At 34.3% G+C, this 15,011-nt stretch overlaps 1 protein-coding gene across 2 annotated transcripts in view; it reads left to right on the forward strand.

Moving 5' to 3' along the window:
- Nucleotides 1–14,516, forward strand: part of STAM2 (signal transducing adaptor molecule 2) — a 43,089-nt gene extending 28,573 nt beyond the window's left edge. Inside the window, exons 8-14 of one of the 2 annotated variants that reach the window (XM_033112594.1) lie at nucleotides 1,423–1,517; nucleotides 3,758–3,840; nucleotides 3,984–4,071; nucleotides 5,073–5,127; nucleotides 7,299–7,452; nucleotides 9,705–9,862; nucleotides 11,345–14,516. In XM_033112594.1, coding sequence (XP_032968485.1) covers nucleotides 1,423–1,517; nucleotides 3,758–3,840; nucleotides 3,984–4,071; nucleotides 5,073–5,127; nucleotides 7,299–7,452; nucleotides 9,705–9,862; nucleotides 11,345–11,573 — 862 coding nt within the window. In that variant the 3' untranslated portion in view covers nucleotides 11,574–14,516. The remainder of the gene's footprint in view (nucleotides 1–1,422; nucleotides 1,518–3,757; nucleotides 3,841–3,983; nucleotides 4,072–5,072; nucleotides 5,128–7,298; nucleotides 7,453–9,704; nucleotides 9,863–11,344) is intronic. The other variant, XM_033112595.1, reaches the window with a different exon arrangement.
- The last annotated feature ends 495 nt before the right edge of the window (nucleotides 14,517–15,011 follow it).

Below are 15,011 nucleotides of genomic sequence, written 5' to 3' on the forward strand. Positions count from 1 at the left end.
GGACGGAATCCAGAAATAGGCTTGTTAACACATAGCAGCTTGCTGTTTTAAAGATAGGATATCATAAATCAGTAGAAAAAATGATACATTATTTAGTATATTTTGCTGGTGTGAAATATACAGAATAAAGCAAAATAAAATTTTGTTTTAAAAATAAAACAAAATTTGATTTGGCTTCACACTGTACATAAGATTTCCAGATGAGTTAAAGACCTAAACAAGGGAAAGGGATAAAAAAAGAACTAAAAATATTAAACACAAGTATATAGGCGAAGCGATTTAGGAGTGCAGGAATAGAGAAAGATTTTTTTTTTTAAACTGTAAGCCATAAAAGAAAAGATTGCTAAATTTAATAACAGAATAAAAGAAACCATAAACATATGTTAAAAGACATGTGGCATTGGAGAAGGTATTTTAATAGTTCAGACAAACAATTGCTATCCAGAATACGTAAAGAATGCCTATAGATCCATGAAAAAAGACAAAGGACCCAGTGGATGAAGGAAAATGGACGGACGACGTGAGCTGTGACTTGACAGAGGAAGCGCTCTGCAAGCCGGCAGACACACTTGGCTGGTCAGGAGGTGCAAATGAGCACGGCACTGAGAGACGATTTCTTTCCTGTCTGATAGCAAGTGCTGCTTGGGTAGTTCATTGGGAGAAATGACATTCTCACATGCTGCTGAGGGACAGAGAGAGGATGGTGAATTGCCACCCCAGTTTAGGGAACATTTGGAAATATTTAGGAAAATGGAAAATGCTTACATCCTGTGGCCCAGCAAGTCCATGTTTGTGCATAAGCATAGAGCATTGTTGCATGTGTGCCCCAGAATCTAGAGTGATCATTATTCTAATGTTTGTAATGGTGAAGAACTGGAATTTCCTAAATGTCCATCTGTATGGGAATGGATAAATCAAATATGCCATATTTATGTGATGGAACTTTGATTTTAACAGGATAAACATCTGAATAAAAGATCTGAAAGTATAAACATATAAAATTAAAAAGATGCATAGTGATTAACATCTGCGTATATAGAGATGGTTATAGATATTTGTAAATGAGGAACACTGCTGGCAGAAAGGCTGTACACCCGCTTTATGGTGGTGATGTGGTAGGATAGATGTGGGGTTGTTGATAAAAGGGACTTCAGTGTTATCCATAATGTTTTACTATTTTAAAAGCCTAGAATCAAATATGAACTAATTGCTAATTGGTTCTAAATTTAAGTACAGAAATTTGAATGTTTATTTGTGCTTTTCTACATCTTTTTATTAAATTTAAGAACTACTTTAAAATATAGTTGGATGTGAACTAGTAGTTTTAAAAGTAGGCTAAATTTAATTTTTATTTTAATCCCTCTTGAATCTAGTGCACTAAAATGTAGAGGAACAAATGACATTTTTACACTGTATTTTCAGTGATGCCAATTGGTGGAAAGGAGAAAATCACAGAGGAATAGGACTCTTCCCGTCTAATTTTGTAACCACTAATTTAAACATGGAGTCTGAAGCAGGTAAGTGAAATACTAGGGAAGGTTCAATCTGTTAAAGCTTTTTACACTTGAATTTTGTGGTTCTGTTTGAATATAAAGTAGATTGGCATTTAACTCTTGTTTTAAAACATTTATTTATAGGCAATACAATTTAACCTACCTGTTACCAAATTTAGGGGTTAATTTAACCCAGGTCGATTCCAAGAATTATTTCTTTTATCATATTTTAAATCCTTTGAGAATTAACATACATAGTTACATATAAGGCATAAAATCATCTGTGACCATGTAAATATTTCAGTCAACCTAATTATGAGGTAAGAGGCAGTCAATGTATGTTCGGTACAAAGAATATTAGTTTTATTCATCACTGAAACCACAGTATTGAAGGAGGGGAGCAAGGGTGGGGGCTGGTTGACAAGTGTCAGGTGTGATTACAGAGGTTAGGAGTACTCCTAAGTTTTAGACTTTTCCTCACCTTGATTTGATCCTAGGGAACAATAATAAAATAATATAATCAAGAGAGTAGGTTCCTATGGGGTGGCCGGTTAGCTCAGTTGGTTAGAGCGTGGTGCTACCATGTTTCCCCGAAAATAAGACCAAGTCTTACATTAATTTTTGCTCCAAAAGACGCATTAGGGCTTACTATGTTCAGGGGACGTCATCCTGAAAAATCATGCTATGGCTTATTTTCTGGTTAGGTCTTATTTTCGGTGAAACACAGTAGTAACACGAAGGTTGCCGGTTTGATCAGTTCAGATCTTCTGAACTTCACTCAATTTTGTAGATACAGACAGTTCCTCTCAGCTGTTGTCAACCATGCAGAGAAAGCATCCATTTGCTTTGCAGGCAGGAAATAAGGGGAGCTGAGTATAAAGAACAGCTGATAATAATAGTAACAATGGTGATGATCAGAAATAAAATAGCTTAGGGGTGTTTAAGCATTCATGTCTCAGGCATTGTGCTAAGTCCTTTGCTTGCACTATTTTGTTTAATCCGTGCAAGTCTGTGAGACAGGTACTTTTGTTACCCCATTTTACAGATAAGGAAACTGAGGCTGAGGGGTTAGGTGGCTAGTAGGCGATAGAGCTGGAATTCTAAAGTTCAGCCAGTCTGCCCTTAGATACTTCTTAGAGTAACTCACCTCAGGATATGTCAGTGTTAATCCTCCAATTCTAGAGAAAGAACTTAAATTGAAAGCTCTATGTATTGTATGTAACATTCTCTTTGTATAGTGGAGTGATACATTTAGTTAAAATGAAGTTGAGGGAGGTGAATACTCATTTGACTACCAAGTACTTTGCTACTGTTTATACTTTTATTCCTCCAGTCTGAGTCTCTAAGTTGATAGGAAAATTGGAGGTACCATTTTAAATAACTTGATAGACCATGCTCAGGGTCTCCAGTATCATGATTTCCCCTTGTCATAGGCTGGAAACGTTAAGCGGCAGTTTTAAAAGTAAAAATATGCTGGGTTTTCAGTATATCATGTTACGCTGAGGTCTGCTCCTTAGGACATATTTGAAAGTTAGCCAAATATTTGAAATAAGTGGCTAACTGTTGGGACTTAAATGTCCTTTGGTTATGTAGATTTTTATTACAGTTTTATTTTTACCAGAATTTAGTTTATTAAAATATATTATTGCTTTTTATTAATAGCAGTATTCCTGTGAACATTTAAATAGTTTGGGAGCATGTATATTATTTTTCAACCTTCTCATTATGAAAGTTTCGTATTGTGTTGCTTTGACTATTATCAAAGATAGGTTGAAATTAAGTCTTTTTTTTTTTCATATAGGAAATACTTTTTTTATAGTAAGGAAAGAATGTGGAAGGAACTCATAGAACTCTGAAATTAGCTCACAAGATAACACTAGATAATACCCTACTCGCTTGTATTTTTATTCACCCTATTGGTAATACTCAGTTTCCCGGAAAATACCTGTAATGACAGTTCCCATTATATTGCTCTCTTGTTTCACTAGAATGTAAGTTCCATCAGGGCAGAGATTCTTGTCTGTTTTACTCACTGGTGTATTTCCAGTACCTAGAACAATGCCTGGCACATAGTGAAGATAAATAAATATTTGTGGCATGACTGAATGAACGTATATAATAATATTGATTATGAAATGTAATGACTGTACTATTTAAGGGGTTTCCTTTTTTTTTTTAATGGACAATCACGGGCTACTTGTAAATTAATGACTAAAATACCAAAATAAATGCTGAAGAACTTAAAGTTTACTTTGTTTCCGTAGCACCTGTGGACAAACTGAATGTAATTGATGAAGAGGAGGAGGAAGTTAAGAAATCAGAGCCTGAACCTGTTTATATAGATGAGGTAGAGTCCTTCTTTTGTTTACTAGTTAAGCTGTCAAGACTTATAAAATGTATTATCCTTGAAAATGCTTGGACAGAGTAATTTCTGTATTCATTGAAATTAAAACTCTAGTGAGTTTTTAAAGTATCCTGTTACTTTTTTAGGATAAGATGGATAGAGCCCTGCAGGTACTCCAGAGTATAGATCCAACCGATTCAAAACCAGACTCCCAAGACCTCTTGGACTTAGAAGGTACTTAGTAAATATTAGGGATTACTTTAATGTCATTGAATATTTTGGCTATTTATAATGTCTTAAATTTTTTTCTGCCTTGTTTTTGCTTGTAGAGATTAGAAATCTCTGATGGGAAACAGACTAGTATAGTTAACATAGTAAACATATTACTTGGTGTTGTTATAAACCTGCCTATACTGTTCAAGGAGGAAGTCTTTTGTATTCCTATAAACCCATTAATGAAATTGGCTGAAGAGATTGGCAGTCCAGAAAAGGACAGAATTAGAAATCAGAGCCTATTAAATTAATTGAGTCAAAATGTTAGGAATTCTTATTCCTGTTTTAATTCTCTTGTATCATGATTTTAAAGGTCAAAATTTTACATGATCTGTGTTAACTTTGTAATATAGTCATTTGATATATGTTGATGTGTCTTTTTAGTCCCCAAGCAATTTGAAACAATTAAAACAAATGTTTTTATGCCTATTTTAAAAACTCATTTGGGAGAAAAATCTCTGTGATAAATGATAAATCTTAAATCTTTTAATAGAAGCAAGTCTGGTTATGAATATAGAATATTGTATTCATTGTTATCAATGTTCACATTTGGAAATACACAACATGTTTAATTTTGAAATGGCTTAAATAAATGAAAATGTTCATATCTCATCTGTACATAATTACATATTTTATACACTGACTCAAGTTCAGTTTACTTAGCTATTAATAGTTTTCTAGGTATTTTAAGATTTTGAGATAACTCCAAATTTCAGTCTGCAAACTTAATACTTTCAGAGAACATGCTGAGATTTCTGTTTTAATTTTGACTTTGCCTTTGGTCACGTGATATTAATATTGGTGCTGAATAGTGTTAAAATTAGGTCTTTTAGAGTCTCTAGCATAAACTCAATTCTCTTTGTGTAATACAAGGTGTTGCATATTGGTGTTGTTAAAAAATCGTTGAAATTGACTTAAAGTGGTTTAAGTTTAAAGATTTTAAAATATTTTCGTATTTACAGATATCTGCCAGCAGATGAGTCCAATGATAGATGAAAAACTTGAAGAGATTGATAGGTGAGATTCTTCGTGCAGGGAATAACAAGTATAGTTTTCTTATTTGTTTTTGGCAAAATTTCAGGGAGTTTTTATGAAACTGTTCAGTCTGTTGAAATTATTTCTCAGATTCCAAACTCCTACAAACTAACAGCAAGGTGGTACTTTTTATTTTGGTAGCAAATTTTTTTTTCATGGCAGTGGAGTACACTTAGAACCACGGCCCCTTGATATAGGATGACAGTCTTCATTTCCTTGCTTGGGCTAGAATTGAGGGATAATGAGACGAGAAGAATAAAGCTGAATAGAGCCCACAATAAGAACAGGGATCTTAGGCAAGCATTGTCTTGTTATGCGATAAGAAGTAGTAGTTGTAAAACTTTCAAATGAAATTTCAAATGTAAAACTTTTAGTTGTGAAGCTAAATCCAATGCACACCTCTGTTCTCATTTTGCTTCCTTATATTTCTGGATATCTGTTGTCCTTTTCATTTCATTATCCCACCTAGTTTTACTGTTCCTTGGAAATAGCAGCAGCACCAGAGGATAGACTATCAGGGTTTTGAGCTTTTAACTTGGTTTTGCCCCTTCTCTGATTCCTCAGAGCTTTCTATCTGAAGTCAGAGGGAGAAGCCATAGAGAATGAAAGACAAGGGATGAGGCTTTAGTGTTCTGTCATCATACCTTTCCAGAGTCTGTCTGTTGAACTACTGTTAAAACAACACAAGAACAGGAAGTACTTTATTTCTTACCTGCCTTTGCTGGAGAAGAGTGGCAGCAGAAAGATTTTTCTAGTTACTGAAGATTATAAACTTTGTTCCATGGGCATTTTTGATAAATTGTTTGTATTTTCTACAGAAATGAAAAATAAATCCCTGTGGCACTTAATGAAATGATGGTGGTAGTCTCATCATATCCTACTGTTCTTATTTTGGAGAAAACATTAACTATTTACTTATACGTCTCCCATTAAATACTTTGGTTTCAGTGTAGGGATGTTAATGGTCAGTGAATAATCAAACTAGAAAAGAAGCCTGTGGTTAATTCTTAGTCACACTTTTGTTAGGCTGGACACGACTTTCTGAAGCTTCCTATGTGGTTTCCAACTGGTATTTCTGAAAGTAGTTTCTCCTGCTTTATACAGTCACACATGCAACAGAGGAAACAGCACATTTTTTTGTTTGTGTGTTTGTTTGTTTCAAACGTAACATTCTAATAGAGGAAAGGTGACAAATCTTGATAGGTCTCTCCAGCTCATTTATTTGATAGCCCGGTGTCTGATTGCCTGCCTCTGCCCCTTGTCTTTTGAGCCTCTTGTGTGTGTATGTGTGTGTGTGTGTGTGTATACACACACATATATATATATATATATATATGTGTGTATATATATATAAAGACCTACATTTAATAAACAGGCTTGTGGGTGCCTTAGGCCAAATAAAGTAGTCCTTTAACTTTTATGAACTTGTCAGTTGCAAAGAGAGTTCTTTATTACTCCAAGGGGAATAGACAAAATTGTACCAAGTCAGAGGATTTGCTCTGGAGTTCCTCGGGCAAATTGGAAAATGCTCTTATTTGGATTTGTTTTTACCCAATAAGGTATCCTATTTCATTTTCAAAAGAAATCAACAAACAAGAGCAGTAGAGACTAGTTTATATATAATTATTTTCATTTGCATTTTCAAGGATAATTATTAAATTTTTTTCAGTTGATCCTTTCATGAATATAAGAAAATGAAAATGTGTGTGATTTTGTTTGTGAATGTGCTTTTATTTCAGTCATATTATACTTGATAGCATGCTCTGGACTTTGCCTGAGTACTTTCTTCTACTACGACTTTTAGTTAAGGCAGGGACTCTTCATAAATTGAGAAATTTTTCTCCTGTGTAATTGAGTTTTTGATAGAAACCTATAACATATGGAACAAAATTCTTCTAGCACCAAAATTATGAATTAATTGTATTTTATGAGGTGTGGAAAGAACTTTCCCTAATTTTATGAAGTCATGTTAGTTATTACAAGAATTAAGTAATTCCTCCTCCCATTTTCCCTTTGTGAATATTCTTTCATCGTATATAAAGAACCATTTAAAATATGAATAGAAAGTGTGCTAAATTTAAAAATTAATTCATGTTGCTAAACATATGCTTAAAAACTTTGAAGAGTATTAAAGTGCTTTTCTTCTGTATCAGGAAGCATTCAGAATTGTCTGAATTGAATGTAAAAGTCTTGGAAGCTTTGGAACTATATAACAAGTTAGTGAATGAAGCACCAGTATATTCGGTCTACTCCAAGCTCCATCCTGCAGCACGTTACCCACCTGCGTCAGCTGGGATTCCAATGCAGGTGAGCATGGTTTTTGAGAACATTCTTTAAAATTTTTTTTAAAAATTCAAAAAAAGAGGTTTTAAAGCATAATAAAATTTATATGGTTCATGAGTAAAATTATAAAACTCTTTGATAGTCAAAAAAATACTGGCTAAATAATTAATGCTCGCTAGGACAAATTAGATACTGATACTTCCCAAATACATAAATACATTTTAGTTCATTCTTAACATGAATGAAGAGACCATTAAATATTATAAGGGGACTTCTGGTTCTTCATATGCTTTTGTAAATAAAGAGCATAAATCCTTTCAGTAAGTGTAAATCCTTTTTGTAATTATAAAGTATAAATCCTTTGATTTTGGACAGTTCCTGACATATCAAAAGCCCTCCAGATGAGGTATGAATGCTATTCCTATTTAGATTTAACATTTAACATTTCTGTCAAGATTTCTTCGGCTTACGTGATTATTAAAATGCTTAGTTAATGACCTTTTATTCTCAAATCATGCTTTATAATTTCTTAGATACATGACTTAAATTGTAAAAAATTCATGCATGGATATGATGCAGGCTCCATAAGCCATTCACGAACAGCGTCTTTTCCTAGGACTTTACGTGTTATCTGTACTTCCCAGCTGAAGTGACAACTTATATCACTTTCCAGTATTCTGAAGCCTTTTTCAAATTGCAGCCATTCTGAATTCAGAATGAGCTCAGATGAACAAAATTCATGTTAATTTATGGAAACTGGTATGTAAAGGAAATGTGTGAAGGAGACACCAAGGAGAGAAGGTAGAATGTGGTTGCATAATCTAGATGATTTGACATAACATAATTGTTAAGTAAAAAAAGAATAGTTACTATGGTAACTGTCACATCAGACCAGATGCATTTATCAAACATGGCCATGCCCCAAACTTTTGAAAATGATGAGTCATTACGAAAGAGGGTAGAAAGGATTTCTGGGTGCAAAAGACAGGTGGAGTTTATTTAATATTGCTTCTTTTTCAAAAACTTACTTGCTGCTGCTGTGAAAATGGAACAAAATAGAAATGTCTATACCATTGTATCATAGATTTGTATGTTATATTTGCTTCGTTGTATGTTTGTAAAGGGTTATTTGTCATTCTTATGTCAGATTTTCGTGTTTAGTTGCATACTATTTACAATCTGTATTTTGCAAAGCACAACTCATTTCTTTAAAAAGTTAGCTTTGTATGCGTTTGCTCACATAACGTCTAGCTACACTATTCATTCATAATAGCATTTGAAATACTCAAAGTTCCTCTTCTAATTTGGAAAAAAAAATCCGTCCTGGAAAACATTGCAGTAACTTTATCTGTACCTGTGAAGGCCCCAGGAACCCTGAACTTCAGAAGCTGTTCGTTACCACAGTCTCAGCCTGTAGTCAGTGGGCTGTCTGCTAAGGAAGTGGTGTGAGTTCCTTCATGTAGTTGATTTGGCATTTCTAGCGTTCTAAGTTTTTATGTCAGTGGTTGTTGCTTTAGAAATAGCTTAGTTAAAAACTGGAGTGATGCTAGTTACTATATATTTATTAAATTTAGTGCATTGTTTTGAATACTCTATTTGGTAGGCAGGTGGTAGATCCTATCCTTCAGAAGATGTTACCCTGAAAATAAAGGAGGGCACATTATAAATATATAAAAAGAATTAGACCATTTTGCTATTTTCTGATGATACATCTTCTGCTTTAAGAAAAAATTATTTTTTACTTTTGTGTGTCCCAAAGGCAGGAAATAAAGGAGACATTGCCAGAGAGGGCCTGCACCCTACCCTGGTACCATTTATTCTTCAACTTATTCTCCTAAGTGTTATTCTTGGGAGGGAGTTGAATGAATCATCCCTGGGATGAGGGTAAAAGTCGTCATCCTGATGGTGGCATAAAGTGATGATGGGCTGCCCTTCAAGGAAGTGTTTAGTTTTCTATGGCTCTAGAGCACGACAGGTTACTAAGTAGTAGACAGCGTGGATGGATTCCAACCCACTTCTTAAAAATACACCACTTCCTTTCCTTTCAACCCCCTGCAAAATAAAAGAACAACCAAATAAATCCTAAATTTCCATAGATTTGGCACTGTGATTTGGAAGCTCTCTCCTTTTTATACTGCGGTGGATAGATGGGTGAAACAAGACTGCTCCCCAGAGAACTATAACATTTTATTCCATTTAAGTCTTTTAAAGTGTTAAATATATTGTTGGGCAGATGTTTGGGAGATGAGTGAGTCAACTTTTTCTCTGGTTACTAGACATACCCAATTCAGTCGCACGGTGGAAATTACATTCACCAAGTCACTGGTGCCCAAAGCTACAGCCTCAGGCCAGATCAGATCGGGCCACTGACGTCTCTGCCTCCAAATGTGAATTCCTCAGTGACAACACAGCCTGCTCAAGCGCCGTATCTAAGGTAAGTTTTGGGGAGCTGTGAGAATTTTGTAATTATATACATTAAATTTTCGCAGACTTTCAGCATGAGAATAAATAGACCCTTCTTTTTGTGGTAATAGTGCCATCTTTCACTGCTGAGGTGAAGTTCTAGAACTGTCCATTTCAAATCCATGGAGTCAGAATGGTGCTGCTCTTAGACTTGCTGTCCATACTAAGATGCTTGCCCATGGCTTACAGTGTGGTTCCTGGGACCAAATAAAGCTAACTGTCCTTTAAAGGGACCAAGCCCATAGTATACTGAGCAGGGTGCTGTAATCAGCCTAGCAAAGTGGTCTTAGACGTATTTATATGCATGCAGTCCTACAAATTAGCAAACTTGTTATTCTGACTCTTAAAAAGAAGTGTGTTTGAGTTATGGAATTTGTAGTCTTAATTTTTTTATACCAATGCTTTAGTTCTGAAAATCATGTTTAAATCTTGCCTTCTATTAACTACTCAGCCACGTAAAATGTCCACTCAATATAGTCACGTGTAGATGAGCTCTAAGGTCCCTCCCCACTTTCAGATTCTATGAGTGTTAAGTTTTAGATGTTATCTGAAAATAAACCTGTTCATATTGGTGTTCATATTTAATTCAATTAAATGGTAAAATTTTGTTATCCTGGGTGACACTAAGAATTATGGAGCAAAAACTGGAGTCGTGTAGACATTAATCCTCCTAGATTGTGAACAGTGTATTTGGTGTAATTTAAAGTAATACGTCTTTTAAAATAAATGTATACTCTAGTAATTACAGGAAAAAACAGAAGTCCTGCAATTTGATGTGATTTTTGAACTTAGTGGGTTATTTTGCTTTTGATTTTTAATAACGTTTTAAAGTTTAAAACGTTATTAAAGTTTTTTAATAACGTTTAAAGTGTTAGTAACGTTTTAAACTAGGTCAGGACCATCTTGAGGATGGAGTCAGGATCCTGTGTGGATTACACCATTCTCCCTGCCTTCCTTAATTTCCAGTAGGGATTCAGGTTAGGCTGACTATAGGGGCAGCTTTGAAAGTGTCCTACCACAGGGAAGTGGAAAGAATGTGTGAGAAGAGGAGGTCTCCTCTGTGCTGGACAGAGAGATGGGAGAAGAGGGGATGTGGGCTGAAGGGGTACTTGAGCAGGGGTTTCATTCTCCTTGCAGCTGGCCAAGGAGACCGCTATCAGAAACTATCTGCATCTCCTCAACAGATTTTTAAATGATTTTGGAGAGAGATTTTGGAGAAAACAAAATTAAATAGGCCTTCTAATCTTACATTTTTTTCTTTTTGAGTCCTTTTTCTTACCAGATATAAAAATTACATTAACAGTGTTAGATAGGTAGGGTGATTAAATCATAACTAGAATAGCAGAGCTAATAAACTTAGAAAGATAAAGGCATTTTTATTTTCGCATGATGATTGATCTCTGACCATAACCTAGAAGTAAACATTGTTTTCTCTTTAAATTTTTATTTGTAGCCCTGGACAAGATACTGTTTCCCATCCTACTTACATGAACCAGAACTCTAACCTTCAGTCAGCTACGGGTACAGCTGCTTACACACAGCAGATGGGGATGTGTGTGGATATGTCATCTTACCAGAACACTACTTCCAGTCTGCCGCAGCTCGTGGGCTTTCCGGTGGCAGTTCCAGTTCATTCAGTTGCACAGCAGCAAACAAATTACCATCAGCAGCCTCTCCTTTAGAAACAAACCAAGCATTTTCTTGAAAGCCTTCATAAGTATATTACTCGACCTTTATGATTCTAATCTGAAAATAGTAAAGGAAAATAATTTTTTTTCTGAACTCAAGAGGGACCATGAATAAATAAAGCACAAAAACTTACCTTGCTCTGCTAGGCCATTAAAAGGGTTTATTTTTTTTTTCAGTCCAATTTGTTTGAAGTTAGACTTTTGAACAGAGGCAGCATGAAGTTGCTTCCAATTCGTTTTGTCTTAGTTTCAAATTTCTTTACAACAAATCTGGACACCCAGTAAGTAGCCTTATGACACTAAACGGCATGAGATATGAGTGTTAAAATTTTACTATTAAAAAAACCCGCTCTTTACCCCTAAAACGTCACAGTGATTGGGAGAACACTGAAACCTTTAAATATTTTTTGTCTGTCTATTTTTCCCCCTTTCCCACACACCATTATTTTAAAAGGCGAACATCTTTTTGTGTAAGCATTTAGCTTGCCAATATATTTCCTTCTGGCTCCTTAAATTGCAGTTGTGTTTTCGGTACTGTCAGTTTTGCTGTCAGTGTTACGGTTGAGTAATAATTAGCATATAATTGTCTACAGAAGCGAGAGCAATTGGAAAGGAACAAAAATGTTTTCTGTTGTTAATAGTGAAGACCATGTAAGTGCAGATGTGTGATAAAGCATTTAGCTAGTCCCCCAGTCCTGCCAGCAGTGAGCTGAGGCATGCCCCACAAAACATTTCCCTTCGCTGGAGAACATTTCTTTTCCTACAAGGGTCCCTGGTATTTAGAATTGCCACTATACTGATCTTTTCAAATGACTTCGGCCGTTCTGTAATGAAGATATGGTCCATTTGTTCTCCTTCCTTCAGTGTGGTGTGCAGAGATGCTGCATTTCCTTTTTATGGATTATATGTGAATTTGAGCCATGAGACATTCCTAATAATTTTATGTGATATATGCCAAGTGTGGATGATAGGTGTGTTTTTATTGGTATGTTCTTTAAAAAGGTGATTCAAGTACCATTGCTATGCCAAGCTGTTGAAAAAGTTGGTCATTCCTTTCGGAAGTAATTCTGAGCCTGTGGAATAACAGACAATGGATTGATAGCAAAGCTATCAAGACACTTTTTCAAAAGCCTACGTTTTAAATTAGTTTATAGTGCTAATCCCACATACTGGAGGAGTTAGGTAGTAAAACAATGGGGATTGGCTTCTTGCCTAAAAATTTGCACACTATAGCATCATCTACCAATTTTTTAGATAACATAAAATAAAAAATGCAAATGCATGCTTACAGATACATGATATTGGGACTAGGGAAAAATTGGACATAAATTTAGTTTTTTAGAAAGTTAATTGTATGGAAGCAAGATTTCTATATTGTTTTTTTAAAGAAAGCCCTTAATCTTTGTACTAAGGATCCATATGATGACAGTGCTCTAAAAAGTTTTGTCACTTATTGTTTAAAGCAATTTGATTCCAGATATGTTCCTTTTTCAAGGAAACCGTATCCTAGAACAAAATAGTCTATAAACTAAGTAGTCTATTTAGTCTATATTTAAAGGGAAAATAAGCAGTATTTGAAAGCCCAATTTGTCATTATCTTCATTTCAGATACAAGTAACTAGAAAGAAAGTTTTAACCATTAATGTTCTGTTTTTCACCCAGCATTTTCCTTCTTTGTAAATTCAATGATACACTTACAAAAATTCTAAAATGGCAACTTTTTGGCAATGAATCTTCTTTAAAATAAACAAAACATAAAAAACATTACAAAGCTGCTCTTGATAATAGTTAACGTTTGCATATATATATATGGAAAATCTTTTTCCTCCTAAACAATATTTAATAAACAGTTATTTTAATGTTTGTGTAAATATTTCATGTATAGTTGTGATTGGAATTGTAAAAGCTTAATTCTTCGTGAGTCTTTGAGCTAGTATAAATACAGCACACCCACTAAATTGGGACCAGTTAAATTCACCTAACGTAGCTTTGGAATAATATAACACATGAGATGTATATAAATAGTGTATATTGGCACTTATCTGTGAAATTTTATACATCCAGAAGTTTCTTCTCCCTCTTAAATTAAAAATAATTTTATTTTTGCCATACTGTAGTGAATTTTGTGTTGCAGGTTGTTGATAGTATAAAAATGTTATTCTGTGTACTGAGATATTTTTGGTGTTAATAAGAAATACAGGGTTGTAGTTCTTCCTTCTGTTCCATGATCTTATGGATTGTATTTATTTTAAGACCTGTTTATAATTAAATATTTTCTGCCAAAGAAATTGTCTAACAGCAGATTTCTACATTAGGTTCATACTTACTGTTTTATATAAAAAATAAAAATAACTTCTGCTTTTTCATATGACATCTTGGTACATGAGAAAATTTCTGAAAATTTATATTTTCATTGATATAGAAAAATTTCTCCTAGGTGTTAAAATATATGAAGTGGGCTATGTTCTTATAGTTGGGAAGATATACAGTCTACCAACATTGTCTTATAATTTGGCAATTTATAAAATTAGCTGAACATGAAATAATTATAATATTTAATAAATTAGGATTTGAAATGATTTGCAGATACAGTGTCATCATATACTATTTCAAGTGGTTGATTTTTGACCACATAACAAATTTCAGTCTGCATTTTGAAGATGGTTGTAACGTTTCACCTTCCCAGATTTTTAAAAGATTGATTTTAAATGTTTAAAAATTATGGCTTAGGGATTTTTTAAAAAGTTTTTTTTAGTAAAAATTATAAGTATCAAGGCTCGTGACCTCTAGAAGAGGATTGTTGAATTGTTATGATGACAAAGCTGAAGTTATCTTTGTAAGTAAGGAATTATAAAGAATATGGCACCAATCTATTATGCTTTGTTTCTGTCAAAAGACATTTTTCTTATTTACTTGCATCAGTTTTAATAAATTAAAGTGAGGACTCAATTCTAGGGATTTGATATTTTTTGTTAGTTTGATTTCATTTCTTTTGAAGATTATTTTTTAACAATTTTACCAATCTAAATTTGAATTAGTTTTTTTAAAAACCTTACTGTGTCAAAAAGAAAAATTATGTTGCTAACATAGTATGTGTAATGAGATGAATAGCGTCCCCTCAAAAAACATGGTCACCCCATGTTTCAGAATGTGACCTTATTAGGAAAGAGTCTTTGCAGGTGTAATTAGTTAAGGATCTCGAGGTGACCTCATCCTGGATTTCGGATGGTCCCTAACACCAATGACTGACACATACAGCAAGCAAGGCACATAGATGGAGGCAGAGACTGGAGTTACGCTGCCACAAATCAAGGACTGCCTGAGGCCACCAGAAGTTGGAGGAGCGAGAAGGGTTCTTTCCTAGAGCCTTGGAAGGGAACATGGTCCTGCTGACACCTTCATTTCAAATGTCCAGCCCGCAGAACTGAGAGA

Source organism: Rhinolophus ferrumequinum, chromosome 8 (genome assembly GCF_004115265.2).
Source record: "Rhinolophus ferrumequinum isolate MPI-CBG mRhiFer1 chromosome 8, mRhiFer1_v1.p, whole genome shotgun sequence".
NCBI classification, from domain to species: domain Eukaryota; kingdom Metazoa; phylum Chordata; class Mammalia; order Chiroptera; family Rhinolophidae; genus Rhinolophus; species Rhinolophus ferrumequinum.